General features: G+C 56.1%; 2 protein-coding genes across 4 annotated transcripts; both read left to right on the top strand.

Moving 5' to 3' along the window:
- The first annotated feature begins 275 nt into the window (after nt 1-275).
- GOT2 (glutamic-oxaloacetic transaminase 2) lies at nt 276-12,448 on the top strand. Its single transcript, XM_027646636.1, has 10 exons — nt 276-364; nt 5,527-5,683; nt 6,816-6,944; nt 7,232-7,291; nt 7,414-7,575; nt 8,061-8,165; nt 9,065-9,215; nt 9,852-10,017; nt 10,985-11,135; nt 11,278-12,448. Exons 1-10 carry the CDS (start codon nt 297-299, stop codon nt 11,398-11,400), a joined length of 1,272 nt encoding a protein of 423 aa, XP_027502437.1. The 5' UTR covers nt 276-296; the 3' UTR covers nt 11,401-12,448.
- Nucleotides 12,449-13,411: 963 nt separating this feature from the next.
- On the top strand, nt 13,412-18,532 carry SLC38A7 (solute carrier family 38 member 7). 3 transcript variants are annotated; one of them, XM_027646611.1, is made up of 12 exons: nt 13,470-13,510; nt 14,321-14,512; nt 14,686-15,126; nt 15,368-15,566; nt 15,647-15,791; nt 15,904-16,002; nt 16,720-16,777; nt 17,125-17,239; nt 17,463-17,610; nt 17,695-17,894; nt 18,156-18,210; nt 18,305-18,532. In XM_027646611.1, the coding sequence occupies exons 3-12, from the start codon at nt 14,860-14,862 to the stop codon at nt 18,405-18,407; spliced, it is 1,389 nt and encodes a 462-aa protein (XP_027502412.1). In that variant the 5' UTR covers nt 13,470-13,510; nt 14,321-14,512; nt 14,686-14,859; the 3' UTR covers nt 18,408-18,532. The 3 variants fall into 3 exon arrangements, with proteins under 3 accessions (XP_027502413.1, XP_027502412.1, XP_027502414.1); XM_027646612.1 differs by lacking the exon at nt 14,321-14,512 and having other exon boundaries at nt 13,412-13,510; XM_027646613.1 differs by lacking the exon at nt 14,321-14,512 and having other exon boundaries at nt 13,496-13,510; nt 14,692-15,126.
- Nucleotides 18,533-20,379: the final 1,847 nt, after the last annotated feature.

Here is a 20,379-nt window from a genome sequence, read left to right as displayed (position 1 = left end):
CTGTATAACCCTGCACATCCCCGCACAGCCCTGTACAGCCCCGCACATCCCCGCACAGCCCTGTACAGCCCGCACATCCCCGCACAGCCCTGTATAACTCTGCACATCCCCGCCCATCCCCGCACAGCCCCGAGCGGGCGGGGGCCGGTGCGGTTGCAATGAGCCGTCCCGGCCGCCAGGGGGCAGCGCCGGCGGTGCCCGGCGGTGGGCGGCGCATGCGCGGGGCGGGGCGCTCGGCCGGCGCTCGCAGCGTGAGGTGTGAGCCGCCCGCCGCCGTCGCCGCCGTCACCGCCGCCATGGCGCTCCTGCACAGCCGCCGGCTCCTCGCCGCCCCGCGCCTCGCCGCCGCCGCCTCCCGCGCCAGGTGAGGGCTGAGGGGCGGCTCGGCCCCCGGGGCCGCCGGCCGGTGCCGTTGGCGGAGGGGTTTCCCCGCTGCGAGGCCGCGGGGAGCGGGTCCCCCCGCGCGGCCCGCGGGTGACGCCGCGCTGGGGGAAGGGGGTTGCCGGCGGGACGGACCGCGCGCGGATTGGCTGGGGAGGGGGGCCTCTCGCGCTCCGATTGGCTGGGGAGGGGGGCTCTCACGCTCTGATTGGCTGCGGCGCGGCCCGGCGCCCCGCGCCTGCCCTTGAGGCGCCGCCGTGGAGGGCGCGTGGGCACCGGGTACCGGGGAGCCCCCGGAACGGGGGGGAGGCTGCGCCCCGAATAACGGGACTGGGGCCGCCCTGTGCCCTGAGAAACGCGGGGGGGGGGGACTCTGTGTCTTGAGCAGCGGCGTTGGGATGTTGCTCGTGCTGTGCACTGAAGCCGCAGGGCACGAGTGATGTGGTCGATGAGAGGCCGGACGCGGGCCGGCCGTGTGCGCTCGCAGCCCAGAAACCGACTGTGTGTGTGTGTCCTGGGCTGGACCAAAGGCAGCGTGGGCAGCAGGGAAAGGGAGGGGATTCTGCCCCTCTGCTCTGCTGAGACCCCACCTGCAGCGCTGTGTGCAGCTCTGGGACCCCTGCACAGGAGGGACATGGACCTGTTGGAGCGAGTCCAGGGGAGGCCACAAACATGATTAGAGGGCTGGAGCACCTTTCCTATGAGGGAAGGCTGAGGGAGTTGGGATCGTTCAGCCTGGGGAAGGGAAGGCTTTGGACTGACCTAATTGTGGTCTTCCAGTGCCTAAAGGGGCTCCAAGAGAGCTGGAGAGGGACTTTTGACAAGGGCATGGTTGACAGGACAAGGGGGAAGGGCTTTAAATGGACAGAGTGTGGGACTAGGTTGGACATTAGGAAGAAATTCTTCCCTCTGAGGGTGGTGAGACCCTGGCACAGGTTGCCCAAAGAAATTCAGGCTGCCCCATCCCTGAAAGTGTTCAAGGCCAGGTTGGATGGGACTTGGAGCAACCTGGTCCAGTGGAAGGTGTTGTTGCCGGTGGCAGGGGGTTGGATGATTATCTTTAAGGTCTTTTCTGACCCAAACCATTCCAGGATTCTGTGTGCTGTGAAATGGGGATATGGTGCAGCAGGTCTGCAGTGACCCCATGACCCATGGAATGCAAACAGTGCTGGCTGTGCTAGAGCTGTGCCCTCAGGCTACAAACCCTGGTGTGAGGGCGTTTCTGTGCAGGCCAGTCCTGCACTGGCAGCTCTGGATGCCACTGTCTCTGGTCAGCAGAGTTGGATGGAAGGATACAGGGTGCAGCTGGAGCCGTGAGAAGAGCCCAGAACAGCTCCACTAAGTACAGCTGATCTGAGAGCACAGGGCTGGGAACACCATGGAGACCAGGCATCCAAGAAGCAGAGTGTGCAGAGGGATCTGGGCAAGGCCTTGCTGCTCTCCAGAGCCCTTCAACTTTTGGCCCACACTGGCTGGGAAAGCTTTAAGAAAGTTTCCAGCCCATGTCAGAGCAGGAAAGCAGCGGGATGTTTTAAATCTCCATTCCAGCAGATAAAGAGGGCTATTAGATATTGATTAATGCTTGTGAGACAGATGCTCCCTGTCCCTCCCCTTCTGAGGCAGCCTTCTGGCTCTCCTCAGGAGGGATGGAAGAGCAGCTCTCTAGAGCTTGTAGTTTGTGCCCATGGACTGTGAAGGCCTGTGAAAGGTATTGGAGCCCCCTGGCATTAGCTTTGTTTTTCCCAAGCTTGTTATACAGCAAAGTATAAATTACCAAGTTGAATTGAGTTCACCCAAGAGACACAGACCATCCCTTTCTAAGTAAAGAGCCTTGTGCACAGCCCCCGTTATTCCTGTTCAGGAATAGTGCCTTGTTATGCAACAAGGAATGCCAAACAGTGATTAGCAGTTTCTGTTTCCTTATCTTCAGCAACATAACTGGTGGTGCTCAAGCTGTTACCATTACTCCGTGCTGAGTGTGCTCCTTCTGAAATCAGGACAAAGATAAAGAGAGAGGAAATGGTTAAAACGGCTCCCTTGACACACAAATGCTAATTAAGGTGATAACTCAGTCTGCTGCTCTGATGTGTCACAAGACAGCTATTTAAATGCTTTTCTTGGTGGGAAGCTTCCCACAGCTCACTGTGGCAAGAATATTTAGGCTTGAAAGGCCTTGTAGTAGCCAGCAGCCTGTTGGCATTGTTGGTGTGTAAATATTTGCTTTAGCTGTGGTATCTGGACAGCCTGACAGCCTTTGGCCCCTCTGCTCTGCTCTAGCTTGTAGAACTGCTGTGGGGACTCTGGCAGAGGTTCTGAAATCCAGTATCTGATGTATCTGTATCCCAGGGAACCTGGGCTGGCCACTCCACAGTGGAAGCCTTCACTGGGCTTGTAAACACTTGCTCTCCCGGCTTGGCTCGAGTCCTTAAGCACTTCTTGGGTCTGTGCCATAAGTTCAACAGAAGTTTTTGAAAGGCATTGCTGTTTTATGCAGTTCCTGTTGCATTTCCCCCCCCTCTGTCCCACTGCACTTGCAGCTGTGCATTAAACTGGCTCAGAAGACCAGCCTGGCTGAAAAGAACGGAGACTACTTGGATACCAGCTTTGATGAGCATCTAAACATTCTTCTAATTGCTCAAAATAAAATATAGAGCAGTGCAGGGACAACAACAGTAACATGGGGTAGCAGTGTGTGAGGGTTTATGGCCTCAGATCCCTAGTAACCTCTTTTCCCAAACCCCTTTGGGAAAGCCTTGCCTCTGTGATCTCTTTGGTATCCTGATGTGCTGGGACAATTCAGCCTGGACTTTTTTCTCCTGTCTCCCGGCAAGCTCACCACCCTGGAAACAGCTTTGGCCTTCACCTGGAAACCTTCAGGCTGAGAACAAGAAAATCAGTCCTAAACCTACCCTTTGGGTGCCTTAAGCCGACAGGAAAACCGGCTCAGAACCAAAGTACTTAACTCTCTGGAGTGCTGTAGCTTAGGCAAATGCCCCCAGGATCAGCATTAATTGCAGTATGTTAGAGCCCAGTGACCTGCTTAAGTCTTTGCAGGATCCAGACCTAAATACCCCAAACTCTGTAAGCTGCTTGGGGAAAAGCCCAGCAGAAAGGAGGTGCCATCACCACCTCCAGAGCAGCAGCTCTTTAAAATACATGGCCAGGCTCCTGCAGCCCTCCATACCAAAATAATCCTAAAGCAGGTAAATTGCAGAGGGACAAACTCCTGTGCAGTGTTTCTCTCTTCCCTTGCCCCTCCATTTGGCAGGGAGGCACTGGGAGAGGTTTTTCCAAAGCAGCATTGCATGCTGCCTGAACCTGCAGCAGGTTTTTGCCCTGACTGCCCCCTTGATGTGTTCTGCTCGGGTTGATTCCCCAGGTCACTCCCTCCCCACTGGCTGCAGCCCCTGTCCCTCTCTGGAGGGTGTGTGTTGCTGGCATGATTGACTCATCCCCCTTTCCAAGCTGATCCTATACTTAAGAGGTAATTAAGACCGGTTAGTGGTCTAAAAAACGTTAAGGACATCTTCCATTTTTAAACTACCTGAGGTGGCTCTGCCCTCTAAGTGTTTACTGCCCTTTTTTCCACAGACCCTATCGAGGGAAGAAGCAGAGGCTTTTTATTTGGAAATACTGTGCTGATGGGAAGAGCAATTTATCTGAAGAAGGAAAAAGATGTTTAGGGCTCCATGAGATTCAATCTACATACACAGGACAGTGCAAAGTATGTTTATGTAGTGAGTAAACTGGGTCTCGATGGACCGAAACCAGGGACAGAATAGAGAGGAAAGATGATTTTGTGAGTTCTCCTGATCATGTTAGAGCTTCCTCAACCTGCCTGGCCCTGCTGCCCACAGACCTGTATCTGCCTACAGAGTCTGCACTGAGCACTCAGCAGGAGGTCTGGCTGTCCCTGAGCTGGCTCCAGGCTGCCTGCATTGCCTGGGGTAGAATCCAGCCCCAGGACAGCATTCCCAAGTTGGGAAAGGTTGTTATCTTCAGGTGAGGTGGCCTTTTGTGGGCTGCAGAGTTTAGTGAAGCTGATATGCCTCCCTGACTTTGTGTTTCTCCGTCAGTGATCAGGAGTCCCGCCCCAGAGGAGATAAACCCAATCTACTCTTTGTTCCCCACTGAGCTCTGGGGCCTGGGTAGGCACCGGTGTGGTGCCAGGAGTCTGGATGCTCAGAGCTGGGTGGAGTTGCCTTTAGTAACCCAGCCTTTGGGAGGGGGCTGGGACAGCCACAGCCTCTGCCAGGCAGGTTAAAAACCACCACACCTGCACTGTCTGCAGGCCTGCAGAGCCTGGACGTGGGACTGGGCAGAGGCTGTGGCCAAAGGAAATAACAGGTTTCTTTTTATAGCCTGGTCTAGTCTGCCCTTGACATTAAGAGAGCCTCTCCATCTCAGGGTGTGCTGCCAACAGGGCAGAGGCAGGTGGTTTGTTCTGCTGGGGGAGCAGGGCACAAAGCTCCTCCTGACACAGGGCACAAAGCTCCTCCTTGACAGCAGGAGAAGGGACTCGTAACCCTGGGAAGAAAATGTCCTCTGCCGTTTCCAGGAAAACAGTATTTGGCTACAAGAAGTGAGGAAGAGTTTGTAGGGCAGGAAATAGAAATATCTCTATTAGGTCAGCCAATATTGTGGGAAAAGTAGATTAGTTTTCACACATTAGAGCCCCTCCGGGAGTTTGGAAGAGGCTCCATAGTCATGTTTTGTGCAATTGCCTGGCTCTGGCCAACGTTCCCTGGGGGGTACTAACCTATGCAATCCCACTCGTGCGCTCTGGGCACTTGTCCAGAGCATAAGAGTTCAAGGTTTCTGTTTCCTGGACTCTTTGTGGTGTCAGCAGGAAAAGCAAACAGGGCCATTTCAACATCCTAATGACTGGGAGGGAGTCAGGTATCTTCAGCCACAGTGAACTGAGGCTCTTTGTCCATTCTGCAACGTAAAATGCAGAGCCAGATCATGGAGCATAAAGGGGTTGGTTTGGTTTTTTTCCCCCCTGGATAATTCTCTTAACACTACTTGTACCTTTCTCAGTGGTTTAGAGACAAGATTTCCTTGAGGGTTTCTCTCTGCTCGTGTTGCTCTACGTCTCTGCCCAGTTCTCTGGGCTAATTCTTAGCTGCTGCTTTTTCCCTTTAGCTCATGGTGGGCCCACGTGGAGATGGGTCCCCCCGACCCCATCCTGGGGGTGACAGAAGCTTTCAAGCGCGACACCAACTCCAAGAAGATGAACCTGGGTGTGGGGGCGTACCGGGACGACAACGGGAAGCCCTATGTCCTGAACTGTGTCCGCAAGGTGAGCCGGGTGCTGGCCAGGGCCAGGTGTCAGGGAGGGGAAAAGCCTCTGAGCAAAGCTTGTCTGTTGGTCCTTAAAATAAACTTTGTCACTAACAAAGCAGGAAATGTTCCTGGATGTCTCCCTTAGCAGGGCTGATGCTTTTGAGGCATGAAAGAGCCGTTAGGTAGTAGGGGACAAAACAGGAAATACATGTCCTGTTCCCATTCATGTAACCCTTAACTAATTGCTGACTTGCACAACCCCTCCAATGCACCTGTCCTTTCAACTTGAAGGTGTTTCTTGAATAGGCTGATGTTCCCTGGGCCACCCAACATGGGAGGAAAGAGCTGATATTGTCCCCTTAATGGATTAGTCTTAGAAATTCTGTTGAGCCGATGTTACCAATTTCTCCATAAGCCAGTCTAAAACTCCAGCCCGGGGAGCAGAGTGTGGACGTTGCCCTGAGGGGATTATGGGGTCTTTCAGGGCTGTCAGGGTAGAAATAGGCTGTTAAATATTTGGCAGCTGACACACACACTGATTGGCTGATCTCCTTGGAGCTGGGGGGGTGTGTTGTCCATGTGTCTCACCAGTGGGGGGTTTAGAGTCATCCTTTGCCCTCCCTCTCCCCGTGTACTGGGTCACAACCAGGAGGCCTTGTTGGTGTTGCAGGGACAGTTTCCTGGCAGTGTGTGACTGCTGCCAGGGTCTGTCCCACTCTTCAGCATGATGAGGCTGGGCAAAAGGCTTGCTCCCCTACCTGGGCCAGGCATGTCACCTGTGTAGACATAATATCTGTCTTTCAGTAACACTCAAGACTCACCTTCCTGCACGACACTTCCTGCTTGGGCAGAGAAATGTATGTCCCTGACTTGTAATGGGCTGGAAGTGGTGCTCTCCTCTGGTGCTGGGTGTCTTGGCTCTGCTGTACTGGCACCCACTGAGGTCTCTGGTGGCTGCTGGGCACCACATCCCCTGGTACAAGCAGGGTTTCATCTGAGATGTTTACTGCTGCCCTTTGCTTGGATTGAGCCCTGAACAGAAACTCCTGTAAACCAACTCTTTTGAGCAAGCAGAAAGTGCAGAGAAGCTGCCCCCTGTCCTCCCCAGGGGGATGCCTGCCCCGCTGAACGTGTGTCCTCTCTTCCAGGCGGAGGCCGTGATAGCATCCAAGAAGATGGACAAGGAGTACTTGCCCATTGGGGGACTGGCAGAATTCACCCGGGCATCCGCAGAGCTGGCCCTGGGTGAAAACAGCGAGGTCATAAAGAGCGGCCGGGTAAGGAGGGGCTGGGGCACGGCGGGTACTGATGGCTCTGAGCTGTGGGCTGGCTGGGCCTAAGGCTAACTGTGAGGCTGGGGTGGAACAGCCCTGTCCAAGGAAGGGATTTAACCTTGCCAGGGCGCCCAAATCCCTGCCCTGCTACTGGAGCTGCTGAGCCTTGCAGTCCCTCCATCCCTTGTCCCTGTTTTGGTGTGCTTCTGCCAGTGCTGATATAGGGACTCTACTTCCCCTGTATCGTAACAGGGCTGCTCACACTCAGGTATCTCTTTCTTCCCTTGCAGTATGTCACTGTGCAGGGCATTTCTGGGACCGGATCTCTGCGGATTGGAGCCAACTTTTTGGTGAGTCCTTGGCCAGTGGGGGAAGGAAAGGACATATTTTGACCAGAGCTGAATCTTTAGGGTTTTTTAACTGCTTGAATCTATTCAACCTGTTTGAACACTCTGTCTTTTCCCTTGACCAGGACCGGTTCTTCAAGCCTAGCCGTCATGTGTACCTACCCAAGCCGTCCTGGGGCAATCACACCCCCATTTTCCGTGATGCTGGCATGCAACTTCAGTCTTACCGCTACTACGACCCCAAGACGTGCAGCCTTGACTTCTCTGGAGCCATAGATGACATTTCTGTGAGTTGTCTTCCATGCCTGGAAGCAGGGAGGTGATGTGGGGAGATGGATGATGATCTTACTTTACTCTAAATATGATCCCACATGAAGCTGTGTCAGGGAAGGTTTAGGCTGGGTATTAGGGGTTGGGTATTAGGAAGAGGTTCTTCACCCAGAGGGTGGTTGGGGCAGTGGAACAGGGTCCCCAGGGAAGTAGTCATGGCACCAAGCCTGCCAGAGTTCAAGGAGCATTTGGACAACTTGTGCACAGGGTGTGATTCTTGGCGTGTCCTGTGCAGGGCCAGGAGTTGGACTCAGTGATCCTTGTGGTGGGTACTTTCCAACTCAAGATATTCTATCCTTCTACAATGCTTGAAGGCACTAAATCAAGTCTGGAACCCTTGCAGAGCTCATCTAAGCTGTCTAGGGCACGAGTCTCATCTCTGCTGCTGAGGAGAAGTGCTCAGGTACCATCAATAATTCATTCTCTGTAATGTCTTCCTTAGAAAATTCCAGAGAAGAGCATCATCCTCTTGCATGCCTGTGCTCACAACCCCACCGGGGTGGATCCCCGGCAGGAGCAATGGAAGGAGATAGCAGCAGTAGTGAAGGTGAGCAGTGTCCCAGGGGTACTGTACCATTCCTGGGGAAACCACATCTCTGGCCTTTCATGGGTGGCACCTGGTCTTCGCTTCGGTAAAGGTTACTCCCTTCCCTGAAGCCGGGATGGGTGTCATGTTCCTGACAGGAGCCAGAGAAATGCACCCATCGGGCTTCTGGCTGACCATCAGACTTTCTGCTGGCACCTTCCCAGGAAGCTGGGACAGGGATACCTGAAAGGAGAGCAGGGTTGAAAGAGTGATCTGTGATCGCTGGAGCGGAGCTCCCAGTGTTGGTGTATTCAAAATGCTGGAAGATCTTTCATGTGCCCGGTGTCTCCTCACAAGCTTCAGCTGGAAACAGACAGGGACAGGTTCTACCCTCTCCTCCTCCTCCCTGCTGCTTCCTCAAGCTGTAGCCAGTGAAATTTGGCTTGGGGATGCCTTGGTAGTGTCCTGAGAACTGGTAGATATCAAAGTGGCCTCTGTGGCCCCTAGAAGGCTGTGGGTCTCCTGGCTGAAGGGCACTGTGGCTGGGTTATCTGCCTGGAGGAACTGGAAGGGCAGGCACCTGCTTAGAGAGTTCCCAGATGGTTTCCTGGAAACTGATAATACAGAAGACACTGAAATAGAATATTTTATTACTGCTGAATCCATTTGTGCCTCCTGTGCCAGACTGCACATCCCATAAATGCACTGGAGGGTTTTTAGCTGCTGTTTTGATGTGTGGTGGGCAGCTGCAGGTTTTGGGCTGCTTCCCCTGTGGCAAAGGAAGGGGAGTGGCTCTCCTTCTGGAGGAGAATGGTTGCAGGCGGGCAGGCCGCTGCCTGCGTGGCTCTTTTCACCCTGCTGCCCTGCTCCCTGGAGGGGTGCTCAGCTCCCATGACACTCTCTCCCCTCTTTCCTGGCAGAAACGAAACCTCCTCGTGTACTTTGACATGGCCTACCAGGGCTTTGCCAGCGGGGACATCAACCGGGACGCCTGGGCCGTGCGGCACTTCATCGAGCAGGGCATCAACGTCATCCTCGCGCAGTCCTTCGCTAAGAACATGGGGCTCTACGGTGAGGGGGCCTGGAAGGGCTTTCATCCAGGCTGCTGGAGGCACCCCGGTGCCTCTGGGGTTTAGCAGCCAGTGTCTTCCTGCTGCCTGTGTTCATCCCGCTGTACTGGGCGGGGATAACCCACTGGAGACCCTCCTAGAGAACAGGGATCCACTAAAGCTGTGTGGCATCGGGTGTCACGGTATAAGAAGGATGTAGAGCTTTTAGAGAGCATATAAAGGACAAAGGGCAAAGGGTCTAGAGGGGAAGCCATACAAGGAGCAGCTGAGGGCACTTGGCTTGTTCAGCCTGGGGGAGACTGAGGGCAGAGCTCATCACAGGCTGCAGCTTCTCACAAGGGGCAGCACTGATCTGTGTTCTCTGTGACCAGTGACAGGACCCGAGGGAACGGCTGAAGCTGTGCCAGGAGAGGTTTAGATTGGATATTAGGAAAAAAGGTCTTTACCCAGAAGGTGGTTGGGCACTGGAATGGGCTCCCCAGGGAAATAGTCACAGCACCAAGCCTGACAGAGTTTGAGTGTTTGGGCAATGCTCCCAGGTGTGATTCTTGGTGTTCTGTGCAGGGCCAGGAGCTGGACTCGATGATCCTTGTAATGGGTCCCTTCCAACTTGGAGTATTCTATGATTCTCTTTCAGGAGAGCGTGTGGGCGCCTTCACAGTGGTCTGCAAAGATGCAGAGGAAGCCAAGAGGGTCGAGTCACAGCTGAAGATCCTCATCCGTCCCATGTACTCCAACCCACCCATGAACGGAGCCCGCATCGCCTCTACGATCCTGAACACCCCTGACCTACGGAAGGAGTGGTAAGAAGGAACCTGTAATGCTTGTGACAGTGAGGTGTGAGTCTCTTTGTGGCAGCCCTGTGCTGTGCTTATTGCCTGCTGCTGTCACAGGCAGCTCTTGGCTTCAGGAACAGTCAGAACCATGTGCCACCCCTTTTCACTGGAGAAATCCCTGCTCATGTCCTGGCATCTGCTGGTATCGGTCTAGCTTGATACAAACAAGTTTTCCTTGTGTTACCAAGGCAGAAAACACTGTAAAGAAGGGATAAACCTCCCCCAGGATTAAGGGCTGCAGGAGTTGCCTATCCAAGAAGCACAAAAGTCTGACTGAAACGCTGCAGCCACGTAGTGTCTCTCACATGGTGGAAATGGAAGCATAAGCCCCCTGGGAATAAGACCAGGAATGTAACCCTCATGCCCTAAGCCTGCTTCCTGGCATCAGCCTGGGCTGTTCTCCCAGGTCCTCGGTGCCGGGTCCCTACCAGCAGCTGGCCTGGCAGAACAAAGGCTGGCAGTGTGCTGTGGCCTCGCTGGGGGCTGTGTTCTTTTGGCAGCCTGATGCTTGTGCCTGATCCAGGGCCCAGCAGAGACGTCTCCTAGCTGTGCTGCCTTGGAGCAGGGCCTGTCTGCCTGCACTGGAAGCTGCCCCTGCACTCTTGGTTTATCTGTAGATACTTTACCTGGGTTTGGGCAGGGCTGCTGTGAGGCATCCTACTGACCTGTGGCTTTCAGACATGAGAAATGCTCGCACTCTGGGAGTAGTGTCCCACACCATGAAACAAATACATAGCAGTCAGCTTCAGGTATCAGGAGAAAGAAGCAGCTCCCCAGCTGCAGCTACATCTTCATGCTCCCTGGTCTTTGCTCGTCTGCATCCCCATACGAGGCCCCTCGAAGTGGAGAGGTCGATTCCCAGTAGCTGGGGTGGGAAGAGCAGTGTTGGGGTGTTCCAGCCCTGCTCTGAGCGGTTCCTTGGTTGGCTCCTCAGGCTGGTGGAGGTGAAGAGCATGGCTGACCGGATCATCAGCATGCGGAATCAGCTGGTGTCCAACCTCAAGAAGGAGGGATCCTCCCACAACTGGCAGCACATCACTGACCAGATCGGCATGTTCTGCTTCACAGGGCTGAAACCTGACCAGGTAAACGCAATTCCTGTGGTCTCAAAGTGTCCTTTGCGTCCTTATCAGTAAGTTTTTGACTGCAGGTGCCAAGCTGGGTAAATTTGCACTCTGCTAACAGAGCAGAGGTTGGCCTGTGGTTAACTCTGCTCTTTCACCCCAGGTGGATCGGCTGACGAAGGAGTTCTCCATCTACATGACGAAGGATGGACGCATCTCTGTGGCAGGAGTTTCATCAGGCAACGTAGGTTACCTGGCTCATGCCATCCATCAAGTCACAAAGTAAAGACAAAGGTGTGCCCTGGAGCTGGTGGCTTTCCCTTCCCCACCAGTCAAAGATGGGGAGGGAAAAGAAACAAGCAGAATACTTCCAGCCACAGCACTTGAAGCCGCCGCTGAATGTATCTTGTAGATGAGTTGTTGTAGAAGCCTAGTCAAATCCTCCCTGCGTTGTGGAGCAGGGACATCATTGCTGGCTCCTGCTCGTCACAGCTGCTCTTCCCTTCTGTCCATCCTTCCTCCATCAGCCCCAGCACCCTTCTGCGCTGGAGGAAGCAAAGGCTTAGCCATGCCATCCTACTGGCGTAGGCACCAAAGGCTTCCCCACGCTCGTTTTCCCATGAGGAGGCTTTGGGAGGCTGTTGGCTGCTTGCCCGAGTGGCAGCGGGCAGGGAGCCGGGTGGGCTGAGTGGGAGGGCTGCTCCAGTGCACTGCTCTGACCTCCTCAGCCGGTCCCTGCTGCCAGCAGGCTCCATCCTCCTCCATCCTCCCAGCCTGGGGCTGGGCAGCACCAAAGCTGTCCTCTGACAACCAGCTCTGAGGACTTCTGACTACCAGACTCTGCTCCATCGATGGCTTCGCTCTTTCCATCTGGGACTCTCCTCTCAGGTGTAATTCACAGTGGCATCGGTGTGTGGGGCAGTGCCCTCCTCTAAACCTGCCTGTTTCTCCTGACTTCACTCTTGTACCCTGAGGTGAAACCAGTTCTCATTTTCCCCCAGTAAGAACCACCTCTGGAAACTGCTCTCTGGTGCTCTCTGCCTCACCCCATTCCTGCCCTAAGCCCAGCGGTCCAGCCCTGTACCTCCAGTAGCCCTCCCTTCAGTCTTTGTGTGTGTCCCAAAGCCCTAAGCCAAGAGGTTGGTCCTGCTGTGTGTCCTCCCTCATGTGGGGGTGCCCCTCTCATCTGCTCTGTTCAACCACATTTCTGGTGACACCAGAAAACACAAAAGCTCCTGAGGGAAATCTGAGAGCAGAACTGAGTGTCCCTGAGGTCCTGTGACTCACTGGACTCTGATTTTTAATCCAAATAAACTGGTGCATGGCTGTGTTGAGCTGGGGACTTCATCCTGTCATTGTGCAGCTGGATCCTGTCCCTTCCATGCACCAAACATTCTCTTTTGGGAACGTGCCAGCACTTGGGGTCTTGTAGGGCCAGTGAAACCCTGATCTGAGAATCCCACATGGAGAGAGGGCAGTTCCCACCAGTGTGCTACAAGACCACAGGGGTGTGTGAGCTCAGGTCCCACGTGGGAGTTGGTGTCTTGGAGCTGAAATTGAAGCCTGCAGGGTTGAACGTAGATGTTGCTGGGGAGAGGATAAGTTCCCAAAGACTTCCTGCCTTGGGACATGGGGCTAACCCCTGCCACTGGAGCACGACGGGGTTTCTCCTTGCGGCAGCCCAAGGTGCCTCTCGAGGCAGACCCGGGGGCATTACCTCTGCGTCTACATGAGCTTTCTCCATCTGCTGGCACCTTTCCCCTCTGCAGCCATACCAGGGTATTTAGCAGAGCAGTCCTCATTTCTCATTCGTGCCCAGGGCAGCCGTGTGCCCCTTGGGAGCTGGCAAGGACCGGTCTAGTGCACCTCTCCCAGTCTAACGCGCGTTGTTGGCAGGCTGGAGCCTCCCGCCGCTCCCTGACAGCGGGTTTGCACTTCCACGCCGCTTGTTTACTGGCCCGGTGCCCACAGCCGCTGCTTGCTGTCCTTTGTGCAATAAACCGCTTTCCGTGCTGCCGCCGTGGGTGCTGCCCTCGGCGCTGCGGGTTCCTGTGCTGTGGTTCCCCGGTTCTGCGTGGCTCCGGAGCTGCCTCCTCCTGCCCTTTTACTCCACCTGGGGTCTTTCTCCCGCCCGTTCCCTGTACAATAAAAGCACCGTGGAGCACAGCCCTGTCTGTCGCCCTCTCCTTGCCGCGGGTCCGTGCGCGGCTCAGCCGCAGGGACGGGCTGCCCGAAGGGGGAGCCCCTCGGTGATGCTCCCCGGGATGCGGGGCCGGACTACAACCCCCGGCGTGCAGCGGGCAGGGCGGAGCCGCCGCCGCGCTGCCGCCGCCGAGCCCGGCCGGGGCTGGGACCGGCACCGGGGCCGAGCGGAGCGGGTCCGCTCCCACCGCCCGGTGAGTGGGGCCGGGCTGCGGGGCTGCGGGGGTGGAGGGACACGCGGGGAGCCCGGCGACCCGCAGGGGCAGCGCTGCGTCCCCCGGGGCATCCCCTGCGAGCGCGGGGTGGCCGCCACCCGCTCCGGGCCTTGGTTTTCGGGGCGGGGGGCGCCGCCGGGGCTGTCGAGTCACCCTCGGAGAAACGCCTGCTCTCGGGGTCTGCGGCTGTCAGAGTATGGCGGCGATGCCAGGGGGGAAAGGACCCTTCAGTATCCTCCCCCGGCCCTGAGAGAAGCATCGACCCCCTGCAGCATCCTCGGCCGGGTGGGAGCTGCAGCCCACGCGGACCCACCGGCCCGTCCCCTCCACGCTCCTGCCCATGGGGGAGACGGCAGCCCTTCCTCACCTGTCCCAGAAATCTTTGAAGAGGATTCATAGCACAAGCACAGGGTTTAAATAGCCCAGAAGCAAAGGGTGGGCTGGGCAGGAAGAGTCTCTGTAGATGTCGTCTACAGAAAAAAAAATAAAAGATATTTCCCTTGAAAAGAGATTTCCCGTTGCCGTGTAGGTCCCTGCAAAGCCCTGACAGGTTGTGAGGGTTGATTTCCTCCAGCTTGGAGGCACTGGGATGAGATCTGGGCTGTCCCATCCCCAAAAGCTGCGATGCTGGAAACACCAGATCTTCAGGTCCAAAAGCTTCTGAGACATGTGCCGGTGTTCACCCTGGGCGTGCACTGAAAGGGGCCAGTCCTGCTTTTCCTGGTGACATGGTGTTCCTGCTGCACATGTGGGTCATTCCCGTTGAGCTCAGCCTTGCCCTTTACCCAGGATCACGTGCACAGTGGCTCTTGCAGAGCTTGCAGGAATTGGGGTTGGAAATCAGGAAGCTGTGACGCTGGGTCTCGTGCCCACAGAAAGGCGAGTCCTGCTGTGAGGCTGCAGCTCCCCAGCCCCAGAGGTGGGGCTCAGTCCCCCATCCGGCAGCAGCAGTGTCCTCTCCCTGGATCTGGGGCACGAGAGGTGAGTTCTCCTGCTGTGTCTCTGCTGGTGTGAGGACACCTGCGTGCTGTTACCCCCCCCAAACTGAGACCCAGGGAGCTTGTTTTCCCTGTGCCTCCATCTGATGCCCAGGTTGTCCCTTGTTAAGGTAATTTAACTAACACTTAACCGTGTCCTTCATCATCCCTTTCTAGGAGCAGGGAAGTGCCTGACCCCCGTGTTGCTGCATCCCAGCCTGCCTGTTTGCTGCCCTCCCTGCCTGATGGAGCCAGTGCTGGCAGAGGACCCTCCTCGAGGTGACGGGCTGAGCCTGGTGCAGGACCACTAGTGGGACGTGGACAGTGGCGTGTGGCACCCTAGGAAGGACGATGGCTCAGGGCACCGGGAGCATCAACAGCGACTACAAGGACTGGGAGTGGAGCGACGATGCTGGGGAACGGGCCAGGCTCCTGCAGAGCCCCAGCGTGGAGACGGTGCCCAAGAGCGCGGAGAGCCAAGGGAACGGTCTGGGGGCCACGTCGGCTCTGGGGGCTGTCTTCATTGTGGTCAACGCCGCCCTCGGCGCTGGGCTGCTCAACTTCCCTGCTGCCTTCAGCATGGCCGGCGGCGTGGCTGCCGGCGTCACCCTGCAGATGGTGAGAGGGTGGGGAAGGGAAAGTCCCCTAAAGTCCCCGTCCCATCTTGGGGGGGTGCACGGGAGGGACATGTGGAGCCCCAGAAAGGGCTCAGGGAGGACCAAGCTGCTGGGAAGAAGCTCTGTTGGGTGAGGCACACCAGAGATGCTCAGTGTGTTCAGGGGTGGCTGCCCAGGGTGGCTTTGGGGACCGTGTCATGTTGTTGCCTCAGTGTCCCCTCCCTGTCTCTTCCCCACCCCAGTGCATGTTGATCTTCATCATCGGAGGTCTGGTCATTCTGGCATACTGCTCTCAGGCCAGCAACGAGCGGACCTACCAGGAGGTTGTGTGGGCTGTCTGTGGGAAGGTGCCTGGTGTGCTCTGCGAGGTGGCCATCGCCGTCTACACCTTCGGCACCTGCATCGCCTTCCTCATCATCATTGGAGACCAGGAGGACAAGAGTAAGTGTGTCCCAAAGAGCAACCAGTTGCTGTCCCTTCAGCTGGAAGGGACAACCTGATTGCCCTGGCTGTTCCCACAGTCATTGCTGCTCTGGTGAAGGAGCCCGAGGAAGCTGGGAGCAGCCGCTGGTACACAGACCGCAAGTTCACCATCAGCATCACCGCCTTCCTCCTCATCCTGCCCCTCTCCATCCCCAAGGAGATCGGCTTCCAAAAATATGCCAGGTCAGTAGGGAGAGTCCTCCAGGGCTGAGAGTCGGGGTAGGCCAGCCAGAACCCACCTAAGTACACAGAGTGGGGAGGCAGAGCACTGATGGTCTCCTGTCCCCTCTCACAGCTCCCTCAGCGTGATCGGCACCTGGTACGTCACGGCCGTCATTATCATCAAGTACATCTGGCCTGACAAGGAGCTGGTGCCTGTGGAGATCCCCACCAGGTGAGAGGCAGTGACACAATGCTGGTGGTGCCATCTCAACACTGCAGAGCCCGGCAGGGGTGTGGGAGCGAGGGCTGCAAAGGGCTACAAATCTTTCATGAGTCTCATCCCTGGACCTGGGGATGCTGCCTTAAGCTCCCACGTGGCTGCACCTCTCCATGTTTCAGAGGAGCAGGTGATGAGGAAGATGAAGAGGACCTCTTGAAGGTCCCCACAGCTCCATTGCAGGTTTTGAGGAGCATTGATTGACTTTTAGCTCTGATACATCTGGGCCCTGAGTTCCCTGTGCAGTGCTTGTGTTCACTCAGCAACACGGGCTGTGTTTACTTTGGGATAATTTTGGTATTTCCTTGGCCAGCACAGCCTCTGTGGCTTGTTCCCTCCCTCACAGTGTGGGCATGTTTCTGGAGCCAGTGCAGGCAATGGAAATTTTTGGGCAGAGCAAAGGTTAGACCAGTTTTCTGTGCTGCCCAACTAGATCCTTATTTTTTACTGATACTTTTACTTTTGTATGCTCAGGTTGGGCTCAGTTCTGTCTCAGGAAAGGCCCTGGTTTTCAGGGAGTGCCAGGTCCCACTCACTCCACACAGTGGTATCATGCTGGGTGGGGGGATCCAATAACAGCAGACTGAGCACTCCCAGCTCATCCTCCCCTGGGCACTGGTTGGGGGGCACAGGGGGCCCTGGTCTGACTGGTGGGTGTTTCTCTCCCACCAGCCCCTCCACCTGGACAGCTGTCTTCAATGCCATGCCCACCATCTGCTTTGGGTTCCAGGTAAGGCCACAAGCCCAGCACTCCCTTTCCATGCCATTGCTGCTTGGGTCGGGGACCAGCGTGATCCAGGGATGCTCCCCTGGGTGATTGGCTAAAACCCTCCCCATGTGCTCACTGCACAGCTTTGGGAGGGGGCTGAAGCCTTTTTAACATCTCACCACCTCTGGATGGAGGCGGATCCATTTTCCCCCAGCTGGGAAGTCCAGGCAAGCCTATCACCCCACTTTTTCTTCTCCAGTGACAAACCTGGGGGGCTCAGGATATCACCACAAGCCTGGGATATCACAAGTGGGATGCTGCATGGCTCAGCCCATCGTGTATCCCTGTATGTCTCTGTGTCCTGGCAGTGCCACATGAGCAGCGTGCCCGTGTTTAACAGCATGAAGCAGCCGGAGGTGAAGACCTGGGGGGCAGTGGTGACAGTAGCCATGGTGATCGCTCTCTTTGTCTACACGGGCACTGGTGAGTGAGGGGTTGGTACCACATGGGTATGGCACAGTCCTTGGAGAGGCTGTGAACTTCTGGAGGGCAGGGACCCTCTGGTCAGCAAGAGTGGAAAGGGAGGGGAGTCCGTCTAACCCCCTCTGCAGTGTGCCCTGTGCCATATCCATCCAAGTTCTGGTCCTTCAAACACAAGTGCAGGAGACTTTTCCCTGTCCACTGCTGACTGCTCCCTTCCTGGCAGGTGTCTGTGGCTTCTTAACCTTTGGAGCTGGAGTGGACCAGGACGTGTTGATGTCCTACCCCTCCAATGACATCCCTGTTGCCCTGGCCCGGGCCTTCATCATCCTCTGCGTGCTGACATCCTACCCCATCCTGCACTTCTGTGGCCGGTGAGCACTGGGGGAAGGCAGGGGCTGGTGTGGGCAGGAGGGGCAGCACAGAGAAACCCCCCTGCCCTGGGTCTGTGCCCACAGGGCTGTCTTGGAGGGTCTCTGGCTCCGCTACACCGGGGTGACAGTGGAAGAGGACGTGGTCCGGGAGCGGAGGAGGCGCCTGCTTCAGACCATCAGCTGGTTCCTCCTGACCCTCCTCCTGGCTCTCTTCATCCCTGACATCGGCAAAGTCATCTCTGTCATTGGGGGCTTGGCCGCCTGCTTCATCTTTGTCTTCCCAGGTAGGGCATCCTGGGATGCTCAGGGGCTGGCAGAGGTCCCTTGGCCTTGTGTCTTGAAGAGGGAGGGAACAGGATGGTGCCTGGAATCAGGAGGTTTTTAGAGAAGGACAAAAATGTGGCATGAGGTCGGTTGGCAGCCCAACTATTTTGACTGGATTCTGCTCTGTAACAGGGAGTGTGTCTCCCTGGCTTGTGGGATGTCTGCTTGGTCCCCAAGGCACAGTCCTCATCTGGGTCTAATTTGCCTCCCCTGCCTTTCAGGGCTCTGTCTGATTCAAGCCAAGCTCTCTGAGATCCAAGAAACCAGGGCAATCAGGTAACTGAAATGTGCTTTCCCTCTCCCCCATTCCCCTGTCGGTATTGGGGTGAAGGTCCCCTGTAAAATGTGCCCTGTCCTCCTGCATCCACAGCTGGTGGGCCCAGGTCAGCTACGGGGTGTTCATGGTCACCCTCGGAGCCTTCATCTTCGGACAGACCACTGCCAATGCCATCTTCCTGGATCTTACTGCCTGACTTCTCCAGGCTGGACTGCACTGCTGCTGCTGAGGGGACTCAGATTCCCCCTAGGACCAAAGGGAAGTGGGAAGAAAACATGTTGGCATGTTGGGAAGATCCAAGAGGAGCATTGTAACTTGGGGCTTGGCTGAACAAGCCCTGTGGTGGTTTGTATCTCATTGTCTTAAGGCACCAGGCAGTCAGGTTTCTCTCAGCCCTGGCTCCCTGGTGAAGCCAGAGCAACACTACAAGGGGACCTGTAGTCCAGGGCAAGCCCTTTCTGTCCCTCAGGGTGGACATCACTCTGTCAGGCATCACTAAGGGGTCGTGGTTGGGGTCTGTGAAGCCGAGCTGCTCTCATCCGTGTACCCCCATGCTGGTGGAGCTCCTCTCCACAGCTCAAACTCCTTCTTCTCCCAACTTTGGAGGGAGAAAGAGTGTTTTGCATAAAGGGAACTAGTAATCATGTTTACCAGACAGGGTGACACCCCTGTAGTCATCTTCTGTGTCAATGTTTGGTTTGAACTCTGCTTTCCTGTGGCTCAGCTCACTGGTCTCCTGCCCCTCTGCCTGGGCTGCACTTCCTGTTACAAAGGGGGACTGTTGCCTTCAGCCTGATTTTTTGGGGGGTGGGGGGATGGGATCAGGATGACCCTGGGGTAGGGATGCACCAATGCAGTGTTTTCCCTGCAAGAGGTTGATCACTCAGTAGAGAAGCTGCAGTGACTGCATCGAGCTACTGAGGGCACTACACTAGAGCAAAGCTCTTCTCCGGATTTCCAATCCTGTTCTTCCAGGTGTCCAGGGAATGGGACTGGGCCAGGTGTAGGTTTTAAGGGATGCTTTGGAGATAAAGCAGTCACTATTAATCTGTTTTATATCGTCCCCTTGGTCATTTGCACTCCCCGTGGCTGGTGTTGCTCTGGGCTGTCCCTCTGCTGCCTGGATGATCGTTCCATTCCTGCTTTTGCTGGCTTAAGGAGCTCCCCCAGCTGCACATTTGGTTGGGGGAGTTAAACCTCAACAGCAAACAGCTCTGGTTATGTCTCTGAGTTTCTTTTGACCTTGTTTGGCTACTAAACCCCTGGGAGAGGGAGAATTTCACGTGTCCCTATTGCTGCAGCTGTGAGGAGAGTCCAGCCATCCTTGTGCAAAACCTTGCCCTTCCTCTCCAGCATCTTTCTGGAAGCAGCCCAGGCTGTCATGGTGGGAACCCCAGTGAGCCATGGCATGTGCTCCTGTACTTCTCACCATGGCTCTCTCCCTCTGCAACCAGAGGCTGCAGATGGGACGACAGCACTTGGGTTCTTCCCCACGTGGCAACTTTTGGTTTTTCCTTATTAACACTCTCTGTGTGTAAATGGGGATCTCCCCATCTCTGCTCAGGATAGGACAGGGAGATCCAGATGGAGAAGGAGGAGGAAAAGCCCCAAGCACAGCAGGAATGTTTGAGGAACGCTGTCAGGGAACAGGTCCCTCCTTCCAAGGGACCTCCAGCCCCCGTGCCCTCAACTTTTGACAAAACCAGGCTCCAGCAAAACCCCCACTGGTATGGCACCAGCTGCCTCCCAGGCCCCTTCCACCAGCAGGTGCTGGGGCTTCGGGGACCCTTTGGCATAAAGAAGATGTGCACTCTTCCTGGATGTGGGGAGCACAAAGCCACCTCCACGGCACACAGCAGAGGTGCTGGAGGCTCAGCAGGTGCCAACCACAAAATGCCCTGTCCCCCACCAAGACAGGGAGGGGTTTGGTACCCGCTGGGCCTTGTGGCCTTGGCTTTTCCAAAGGTGTGCCGGGCACGAGGAGGTCCCAGGGCTGGAGTGGAGGAGGACACGGTGTCCCATGTCTTTGGTTGTCACCCACGGCTGAGGGCAGGGCAGATCCGGAGGTGCTGTGGCTGTTCGTTTGCCTTACTGCTCCCCTGTTCACAAACACCGGCCTTTTAACGTGTGTTTTATACGTACAGAAAGCGGAGGGGCTTGGACTCAAT

The sequence above is a fragment of the Corapipo altera genome, unplaced genomic scaffold (genome assembly GCF_003945725.1).
Source record: "Corapipo altera isolate COAL_440 unplaced genomic scaffold, ASM394572v1 62, whole genome shotgun sequence".
Classification (NCBI taxonomy): Eukaryota; Metazoa; Chordata; class Aves; order Passeriformes; family Pipridae; genus Corapipo; species Corapipo altera.
Note: the sequence above shows the minus strand (reverse complement) of the source record. Positions and strands in the feature narration are given on the sequence as shown.

Bases quoted from the DNA above. Each gene is read 5' to 3' on its own strand.
- GOT2 (XM_027646636.1), top strand. From the start codon at position 297: ATGGCGCTCCTGCACAGCCGCCGGCTCCTCGCCGCCCCGCGCCTCGCC. The intron at 10,018-10,984 runs GTAAGAAGGAAC...TTGGCTCCTCAG, and splicing joins CCTGACCTACGGAAGGAGTG to GCTGGTGGAGGTGAAGAGCA. The intron at 11,136-11,277 runs GTAAACGCAATT...CTTTCACCCCAG, and splicing joins CAGGGCTGAAACCTGACCAG to GTGGATCGGCTGACGAAGGA.
- SLC38A7 (XM_027646612.1), top strand. From the start codon at position 14,860: ATGGCTCAGGGCACCGGGAGCATCAACAGCGACTACAAGGACTGGGAG. The intron at 17,240-17,462 runs GTGAGTGAGGGG...CCTTCCTGGCAG, and splicing joins CTTTGTCTACACGGGCACTG to GTGTCTGTGGCTTCTTAACC. The intron at 17,611-17,694 runs GTGAGCACTGGG...CTGTGCCCACAG, and splicing joins ATCCTGCACTTCTGTGGCCG to GGCTGTCTTGGAGGGTCTCT.